This window comes from Nicotiana tomentosiformis, chromosome 12 (assembly GCF_000390325.3).
Source record: "Nicotiana tomentosiformis chromosome 12, ASM39032v3, whole genome shotgun sequence".
NCBI lineage: Eukaryota > Viridiplantae > Streptophyta > Magnoliopsida > Solanales > Solanaceae > Nicotiana > Nicotiana tomentosiformis.
Window position 1 is genome coordinate 36,843,751 of NC_090823.1, and position 10,868 is coordinate 36,854,618.

Below are 10,868 nucleotides of genomic sequence, written 5' to 3' on the forward strand. Positions count from 1 at the left end.
GACGGCATTTATAGATTTGATGAAATGCGTGTTCAGGCCATATATTAACTCATTTTTCATTGTCTTCATTGATCACAAATTGATCTACTCGTGTAGTATGGAGGAGTTTGAGCAGCATTTGGAAGTTGTGCTTCAGACCTTGCGGGAACAGAAGCTATATGTTAAGTTCTCCAAGTGCGAGTTCTGGATTGATTTTATGGCATTCTTGGAGCATGTTATATCACGCAAGGGTATTAAGGTAAATCCAAGAAAGATCGAGGGAGTCCATAGTTAGCCTCGTCCTACCACAACGACCGAGATCACGAGCTTCTTGGGATTAGCGAGTTATTATCATCGGTTCATGGAGGGCTTCTCATCTATTACGACACCTTTGAATAGATTGACCCAGAAGGGTGCTCCGTTCCGATAGTCCGATGATTGCTAGGTGAGCTTTCAAAATCTCAAGACCGCATTGACTACAACACCGATGTTAGTGTTGCCTTTAGGTTCAGGCATGTATATTGTGTATTGCGACGCTTCACGCGTTGTCCTGGGTTGTGTATTAATGCAGGAGGGGCGAGTTAATGCATATGTTTCACGTCAACTGAAGCCCCACGAGAAGACTTGCCCCATACATGATTTGGAGTTGGCCGCGATAGTTTATGCTCTCAAGATCTGGAGACACTATGTTTATGGGGTGTCCTGTGAGGTTTACATCGATTATCGTAGCTTGCAGCATTTGTTCAAGCAGAGAGATCTCAATTTGAGGTAGCGCGTGTGGCTTGAGTTACTGAAGGACTATGATATTACCATCCTTTATCATCTGGGCAAGGCGAATATGGTTGCAAATGCCTTGAGTAGAAAGGCCGATAGTATGGGTAGTTTGGCATTCATTTCAGCAGAGGAGAGACCACTGGCTTTGGACATTCTGTCTTTGGCTAACAGACTTATGAGGTTAGATCTTTCAGAGACCAGTCGAGTTCTTGTATGCATTGTGGCTCAGTCTTCATTATTTGAGTGGATCAAGGCTCATCGGTACGATGATCCGCACTTGTTAGTTCTTAGAGAGATGGTACTACAGGGTGGTGCCAAGGATGTTAGTATCGGTAAGGATGGTGTTCTGCGATTCCAGGGTCGCCTATGTGTTCCTAATGTTGATGGATTGAGGGAGAAGATTATAGAAGAGGCACACAGTTCTCAGTATTCTATTCATCCAGCTACTTCAAAGATGTATCGTGACCTGAGGCAACATTATTTATGGCGGCAGATGAAAAAGGAAAGAGTTGAGTATGTAGCGAGATGCCTAAATTGCCAGCAGGTTAAGTAAGAGCACCAGAGGCCAGGTGGCCTACTTCAGTAGATGGTTATACCAGAGTGGAAATGGGAGTGCATCACTATAGATTTTGTAGTTGGGTTTCCACAAACGTTGAGGAAGTTTGATGTCGTTTGGGTCATTGTCGATAGGCTGGCCAAGTTGGCATACTTTATTCCAGTGATGACTACGTACTCTTCAAGGAGGTTGGCCCGGATTTATATTCGGGAGATTGTACAATTGCATGGTGTGCCCGTTTCCAACATTTTAGATAGAGGCCTTCAGTTCACTTCACATTTCTGAAGAGCAGTACAGAGTGAGTTGGGTACCCGGGTAGAGCTCAGTACAATCTTTCATCCACAGATCGGCGGGCAGTCAGAGCGAACAGTTCAGATCCTAGAGGATATGCTTAGAGTATGTATGATTGACTTCGAAGGGCAGTGGGATCGATTCTTCCCTTTGGCTGAGTTTACTTATAATAACAATTATCAGTCCAGTTTTGAGATGGCTCCATTTGAGGCTTTATATGGCTGGCGATGTCGTTTGCCCATCGGATAGTTTGAGCCTAACAAGACTAGGTTATATGGCACTGATTTAGTGATGGATGCCTTGGAGAGGGTAAAATTGATTCAAAATCGACTTCGCACAACACAGTCCAACAAAAGAGTTACACAGATCAGAAGGCGCGTGATTTATATTTTATGGTGGGCGAGAAGGTTCTCTTAAAAGTCTCGCCGATGAAGAGAATAATGAGGTTCGGGAAGAAGGACAAGATAAGCCCAAGGTTTATTGGCCCATATAAGGTGTTGAGGCGAGTTGGGGAGGTTTCTAAAGAGCTTGCTTTGCCTCCCAGTCTATCGGGTGTTCATCTTATCTTCCATGTGTCTATGCTTCGAAGGTACCATGCCGACAGGTCGCATGTGTTAGATTACATCACTGTTCATCTAGATGAGAGCTTGGGTTATGAGGAGGAGCGAGTTGCCATTATTAACAGGTAGCTTTGCCAGTTGAGGTCTAAGAAGATTTCTGTGGTCCAGTGAAGGGTCAACCGGTCGAGGAGGCGACTAGGGAGACTAAGGAGGACATGCGGAGAAGATATCCACACCTATTCAGCACTCCATCTATGATTCTAGGCTCAAACGAGGATGAACGTTTGTCCAAGAGGTTGAGAATGTAACGACATGATCGGTCATTTCGCTTTTTAGATCCTCGTTACCCTAATTAAGACTCCCTGAATGTACCTTTACTGTTTTATGATTTGCGGGGATGGTTGACTTGGGTTTGGAAGGGTTCGGGTTGAAATCGGAACACTTTGTTCCTTAATAATGGCCTAAGATGGCCAAGTTTGACTAGAGTCAACATTTTTAGTAAACGACCTCAGAACCAGGATTCGACAGTTCCAATATGTTCGTATGATGATTTTAGAATTGGGCATGTATTCGGATCGAGTTTCGGATGATCCGGGAGCGTTTCGGCTCTTAATGTTTAAAGTTGGGGCATTGAAGGTTTTCAAGTTCTTTAAATTTGGTTTGGAGCAGACTTTGGTGTTATCGAGCTCCGTTTAGGATTCTGAGCCTGGAATAGTTCTGTATGGTGATTTAAGACTTGTACGCAAAATTTGGTGTCCTTCCTAGTAGTCTAAGTACAATTTGGCGCGTTCCAATCTAGTTGAGAAGTTTAAAGTTCATAAGTTGATCCAATATGGTTTTGGGGTGCGATTCTTAGTTTTGATATTGTTTTATGTGTTCAGAGGGTTTGAGGAGGTCCGCATTATGTTTATGGACATGTTGGTGCAGTTGGACGGGGTCTCAGATGGATCAGGTGTGTTTTGGACCGCCCGGAGCTAAGTCCAAAAGCGATGAATTGATAATTATGGTTTCCTTCTTCGCGAACGCACAGATGGGGTCGCGTTTGCGATGAAGGATTTGGGCTGTGGGTGATTTGTTCTTCGCCATCGCGATCAGGCGGTCGCGTTCACGTAGGTTTGAGGCCTAAGGTCTTCGCGATCGCGAAGGCAATATCGTGCTCGCGAAAGAAATCTCACGTTCGCATAGAAGAACGAGGCCTGGGAGGGGTCAGCCACTATTACCCTTCGCGTTCGCAAAGGTCTGACCGCATTCGTGAAGGTCAGGCTGGGCAAGCCTTCACGATCGCGAGTCTCCCTAAGCTTTCGCGAAGAGAAAATCCTAGGCGATTGCAGCTTTGCCTTCGCGATCACGAGTGAACTTCTGTGATCGCGAAGAAGGGTTAACTGGGCAGTGTGTCTTTTAAAAATCGGGATTTGGCTTATTTCCTTCATTTTTCACATTTCTTGGCCGATTCTAGAGCTCCTTGGAGAGAGATTTTCACCTAGTTATTAGAGGTAAGTGATTCCTATATAATGTGAGTTTAATACATAAATTATGGGTAGCTTTTAACAAGTAAATTGTGGGAATTTTAGGATTTAGTTGAAAAACCTAGGTTTTGATAAAAATGGGATTAAACCACGAAAAAGATTATGGAATTGAGTAGAAATTATATATTTGGGATCGTGAGGTTATGTGTAATGTTTATTTACAAAAATTTTCTGAATCCGTGCACGTGGGCTAAGGGGTGAATTTTAGGAATCATCCAATTTGGATTGGGTAATTACTCTAATAGTTAAATTATAAACTTTTGAGCGTGTATTGATTAATTTATACAATATTTGGATAGTTTCGGATTTCGTGGCACCAATTTGAGGCTTTAGTATGAATTATGGACCGGAAAGAGAACTTGAAAACGAGGTAAGTCTCTTGACTAACCTTATAAGAGAAAATTTTTCCCATAGTTACTATAAATGATTGTTTTCTAATAATTGTAGGTGCTACGTGCGCACGGTATGACGAGAGTCCGCATGTAGCTAAAACAACCTTGCTTATGTCCGGATAGTTTTAGAACTCTATCATGTATTACTTGTATTATTTTTACACAACTTGTTAGTTTAATTACTTAAATTATATTTGATATTGGATAAAGTATTTGTAAAGACTTAGCTTCATTACTTTGAGTTTTGGCGGGTTACTTGACCGTTAGTGAAAATTATGCCACCTTGTGTATTATTCTTGTAGTAGCCGTTACTCGGAGTTCGTAGAGTATTCTCTCTTCCTATGGATCGAGCCAAACACCTCGGCAATATAATAGATGCATCTATGGTTCATGCCGGTCGACCCTCGATAGTGTACACACTATTCTGGATCGGGTCGTAGGACGTAACATAAATCGTGCGTGATATTGCCCGTAGTCCGATTATACTTGATATTGCTTCCATGACTTGAGAAATTACAATTATTTGATGGCTCTTATTTGTTGAAATTATAATATGTTAGTTGGAGATTTTTAATTAATATTTAGTTAAGAATTACTTACTTATTTGTCATTATTTTGTTATTACTGATGTATTTCATGCCTATTTATAATTTCTACACTCATTTGTTGACCCTTAATAAGTGTCGATGTCGACCCCTTGTCACTACTTCTTCTAGGTTAGACTAGATAATTATTGGGTACATATTGTTTATGTACTCACGCTACACTTCTGCACTAATCGTCCATGATCTGAGGCAGGTGCATCTTGCACCCCCGCTACCCGGAGACTTAGTGGTGAGCTGCGCTCTGTGCCCGTTCTGCAGCGTCCGGAGTCTCTTCTTGTTGTATTTATTTTTATGTCTATCTTACTCCAAACAATAGTATAGAAGGTTTTGTATATTTGACTAATTTTCTCATGCACTTGTAACACTAGGTTTTGGGAGATTCTAGTAGATATTCTATGGTTTTGATTATTAAATTCACTACTTCGCTCCTTCGTTTATTTCATGCTTCACATTACCACAATTACTTATTAATCGTTCTCTTATTAAATAAAAATCTTTAAAATATTAAAACGAATAATTACATGGATAGTTCACCGTTGGCTTGTGTAGTGGCGATATTGGGCGCCATCATGGCCTATAGTGGGAATTGGGTCATGACATTGTCTTAACTGTAGCTATACTCTCAGTGATGATTATTTATTTATCTATCATATCTCAGCCTCTATTCATTATTTGTTGTTACATGGCACATTGTTGTGGTTTTCCTTATGTGGTACTGTTTAGGTTGGGTGATATGAGATTTGAGAGCCCTTGAGACACTAGAGGTTGATAATTGAGGTGGGTTTTAGGGCTGGGCTTTATTATTATTTGGATCGGACTGCACGCCGCAGCATGCCATATTAGCTTTTGATTAGTGCTTGGGCAGGATCCACCCCTCCAAAGTCTAACATGCCAGCAGTGAGCGTAGGCATAGTGATATATACACGTGCTTTGGTGAGGGTCTTTGAGCCAGGCATCCGTACAGTGCTGAGTAATGTTTTGTGTGTGTGTGTGATGGAATGGGGGCATTGAGCTAGGCATCTTGAGTGGCTGAGAGTGAGGGTACTTGATAATATCACTGTGAAATTATTTATTTAACATTTATATTTAACATTAGGCATAGAGATATATTTTTCTCATGCTAGATAATAATATGACATTTGATGATTGACATGTATATTGGATATGTAGGCATAGGGACGTATTTTTCCTCATGCTAACTGGTAAATGATAACTCTTATTTGATGTTGGGAAGTTTGAATAACACGGTTCTTTTGATAAAACTCATGTTTTAGTTTATTTTTAAGTAGTAAGATTGGGACTTTGACTGTTATACTTGAGCAACATGTCTATTTTTCCGTAATTATGAACGAGCTGAGCATTATACCTCTTAAGTTATATACCTTTATTGTCTTCACTATATTTTTACGAATTGTTATTGGCCATTGGTGTTGGACTCTGACTATTTTCGAGTTCGTCACTGCTTTCAACTTGAGGTTAGGTTTCTTACTTATTGAGTATATAGGGTCGGTTGTACTCATATTACACTTCTGCACCTTGCGTGCAGATCTTGGATATGATACTGCTGCACATGGCGAGAGTTGGCATTGAAGATGTACCCATTGTTCTGACATGGCTACCACTTGTTCTTGGTAGTTTTAGATTTGAGTTCTGTTTTTGTATATTCAAACAGATGTTGTAATTATGTTTCATACCAACTTTGTAAATCTAAAGTCTTAGTAGCTCATGTCTTGTACTACCAATCCTTGGGAGTTTTATAGAAGTTCAGTTATTTTACTCATTTACTCTTATTATTCTCAAAGCACCGGACCTTATTTACTGGTTATTATTATTACGTTTCATCTATTTTCTGGTTCTTATGATGCTGTTATTATTTCTATGGTTTATGTTGATGGTATTGATATATTGTCTCTTTTTGTCTTGTTCATTTTCTTGAGCCGAGGGTCTATCTAAAACAGCCTCTCTACTCCATCAGCGTAAGAGTAAGGTCTTCGTACGTACTACTCTCCCTAGACCCCTCACTTGTGAGATTTTACAGGTTTGTTGTTGTTACTCTTATTCTATATTGAGTTGTGTTGAATGTTAATTTGCTTACCTAGCAGATTGAGTTAGGTGCCATAATGACTGTATGAATTTTGGGTCGTGACACCCGAGACCGCACATTGGAACCCGACAAAACTCATACATTCTGACAATTCATTTGAATACGAGTCCATCCATACTAATTTCACTCAAATCTGACTCCGAATCAATGTTCAAAACTCAACAATTCAATATATGAAAGTTTAGACAAAAACCCCAATTTCTCTTTCGAAATCATCAATCAAATGGCAAAATCGAGGATAGAATCATGAAATATAATCAAATCCGAGTAGAAAGTACATATCCCAATCCATGTGGTAAAACTCCTCTCCAAAATCATCCAAATCTGAGCTCCCCAACTCAAAATGCAATAAAATAACTCAAAGTCCAAAAATAAAGTACTTATAAGCACTGGCCATGTATATTCTTCGCGATCACGGGACCAGCTTCGCAATCGTGAAGCACAAAACTGCTCAGCCTCAAAGAATCTCTACACAAACATGGCCCTAGGCCCACGACCGCGAACAACATCTTCACAGACCAACGCGGACGCTCTAGAGCGAACATGAAGAAGAAATCATGCAGACCTGCCCACCCTAGCTCTACACTATGCCAACATATAGTCTCATGCGCGAACACGATGCTTTAGTTCAAGCAACCTACGCGAATGCGATCATATAGTCGCGAACAGGAAGAAGAAAATACCTAGCTCTAGAATTCCCCTACGCGATTGTGATCCCAAATACGTGATCGCAATGTTCTGCAGACAAACCAACAATCAGCAATGCAACATGAGGCGAAAAGATCTAAAACACGTTTGAAACTCACCCGAATCAGTCGTGACCCCGTCTGAACATACCAACAAGTCCCATAACACAACACGGACCTACTCGAGGCCTCAAATCACACATAACAACATAAAAACTATGAATCGCACCTCAAATCAAACTTAATAAACTTTTGAACTTTCAACTTTCAAAACTCATGACGAATCATATCAAGTCAACCCGGAATGATCTCAAATTTTGCACACAAGTTCCAAATGACGTAACAAACCTATTCTAACTCCCGAAACAATAATTCAAACCTGATATCATCAAGGACAACTCTCAGTCAAACTTATAAACATTCCAAGCCTTCAAATTTCAAACATTCGCTAAATAGTGCTGAAATCTTCTAGTTTCATCCAAATGCAAATTCGGGCATACGCCTAAGTCCAAAATCACTATCCGAACCTAGCGGAATCATCAAAACTTTGATTCGAGGTCAAATACATAAAATTCAAACTTGGTCAATTCTCCCAACTTAATGTTTCCTAGTTGAGAATCATTCTTCCAAACCAATCCCGAATCACTTGAAACCAAAACCGACGATTTACACAAGTCATAATACATCATATGAAGCTAATCAAGACGTCAAATAGTTAAATGGAATGCAAATTCTCAAAGTGACTGATTGGGTCGTTAGAATCTCGCAAATGATAGAACTGAACACCAGCAAAGCTGAACTCTCTCAAACTCCCGGAAACGCGTCTGAAACTCACACGAGGACTCGGGGCTCCATACCAAACATCCACACAAGTCTAAAAATATCGTACAAACTCTATTGCATAATCAAAACACCAAAAGAACATCTAAAATCATGAATCGGACCTCAAAACACATGAAATTTACAATGAAACTCAAGAACTTCTAAAAATATAACCACGCGTCTGATTCCCATCAAATCAACTCGGAATGATGCCAAACTTTGCAGACAAGTTCCAAATAATAAAATGGACCTATTCCAAGTCCTGAAACTAAAATTCGAACCCGATAGCCATAAAATTAAACCATGGTAAAACTTAAGGAATTTCTAAGCCTTAAAATTGTCAACTTTTGGTAAAATAAGACAAATCAAGTTAGGGACCTCCGAATTCAATTTCGGCATATGCCTAAGTCCAAAATCACTATCCAGACCTAAAATAACCATCAAAACTCCTATCCAAAATCAAATATGTAAAAGTCAAACTTGGTCAACTCTTCCAACTTAAAGCTTCAAAAATAAAAATTATTTTTCCAAATCAATCCTGAATCGCTCGAAAATCGAAACCGACAAGACATGCAAGTCATAACACATAATTTAAAACTATTCAAGACCTGAAACCACCAAATGGGACACTAAAACGCAAAACAGCCGGTCTAGTTGTTACATTCTCCCTCTTTTAAATAAACGTTCTTCCTCGAATGTGCCAAGAGTTGCTCCCAAGCCATCAAATCACTGTATAAACTTACCATACACATACACACAAGTGATCACATGCCATACCAATCCACATAAGCCCGAAAATACCATCTCGGCCAAAGATTATTCCTTTCACCCATACCGATAAGCCTTAGAACCAAATTTCAACATCTGATCATCCCCTAAAGTCCCGATTCCCACAAAACACATTGTATCAACCTCAATCAACTGCAATAGCTCATGCATACATCCATAAGGTATAACTACATGATGTAACACATCACCCATATGCCCATAACAATAACTCTAACCGCAATAGTTGCCCATTACCAAACCATGTACTAGTAAAGAGCCTCATAATGATTAGAACTTTGTTCCAGACCTTCACAACACTTCTAATGATATAAGAACCATGTAACACTCATAACTACTCACCTGACCAACAAGCCACACCAAACTCCTCCTGGGCACATATATCGAAATCCAAACCCAATAAGCATAACTCGAATATGACTGAATGGTGACCCTGGTCTAGAAAACCCAACGCATCCTCAGAAGATGCTCCACTAAAAGTAGGAGGAAAATACTTCTTGAACTTCTCAAGTCTCTTCTGCTCTTCCTCTGATGCCACTGCCCTGACCTCAGGCTGAACCGGAATAACGCATTGTACTGGCACAACACCCAGAGTCTGACCAACATGTGCTTGCTGCTCTAGAGTATGGGCGGGGGGAGTCTGAGCTCCTCCCCCTGTTTGTGAAGTAGTTGATGCAACTAGAATCAATCCATTATGTGCCAATGCACCAAACATGATCAGGAATTGCGCTAAAGTCTCCTGAAGTCTAGGGATAGCAACGGGCGCCTCGGGTGCCTGCCCCCTCCCCCCCAACCAGAGCTATTGGTGGCTCCTCAGCTGATGTTCTGGTAGGTTCTCTAGCTGTAGCACGTGCTGCTCCTCGGCCTCGGCCTCGGCCCTGTCCTCTACACTGACCTCTAGCATCATGAGTTGTAGCTCGTGTCCTCGTCATCTGTGACAGAATAGAATGAAAAAGGCTCAAACTCCAAAAGAATAATTCTGTATGATAGGAATGAAATAAGTGAAGTTTCCTAATAGTTCTGTAACCTCTCAAAGATAAGTACAGACATTTCTGTAGCGATCTACGACTCTACTAAATATGCTTATGACTCGTAGCACCTATGAACCTAGAGCTCCTATACCAACTTGTCAAGGCCCAAAATCCCACCTTAAGGATCGTGATGGCACCTAGTCCCTAGTACTAGGTAAGCCTAACACATGTTGAGTTATTAACAGATTTAAATCATTGAACTATCAAGTATAACTAGTAAATGACATAACATAACTGAAATGAGTATTGAATCATACAATCCCAAAATTGATAGTACGGAGTCATAAGCTCTATTGAGTCTACTAGAAATATCTAATTACAGCGCTATTCTGGAATGAAGGTAAACAGTAGTTATGAAAGACAACAGAAGATGACTCCGAGGACTGCCAACACAATAGCATGTATACCTTAAAGTCTCCACAACAAATTACAAGAAGCTAACTAACATTCGGCATGCTCCGAGGTACCTGGATTTACACAAAAAATGCAAAAATATAATATGAGTACACCACAGCAGTACCCAGTAAGTATCAAGACTAACCTCGATGGAGTAATGAAATGGTTCAAGTCAAGACACCTACTAGTCAAATAACCTGTGCAGGATATCAATATAAAGCTAACAACGGAAAGACAAAGTAAATATATGGCAATGAAGGGTAATCATATGATAAACAACAAAATAATCAAAACAAATATAATATACAAGTGAAAGCAACTAAGGAAAAACAATGACAATTCTAATCATCAAACCATTCC

At 40.2% G+C, this 10,868-nt stretch overlaps 1 protein-coding gene across 1 annotated transcript; it reads left to right on the forward strand.

Annotated features, from left to right (window-relative positions):
- Positions 1-817: 817 nt before the first annotated feature.
- On the forward strand, positions 818-1,306 carry LOC138902486 (uncharacterized). The gene is made up of 2 exons (XM_070190357.1): positions 818-1,085; positions 1,197-1,306. The coding sequence occupies exons 1-2, from the start codon at positions 818-820 to the stop codon at positions 1,304-1,306; spliced, it is 378 nt and encodes a 125-aa protein (XP_070046458.1).
- Positions 1,307-10,868: the final 9,562 nt, after the last annotated feature.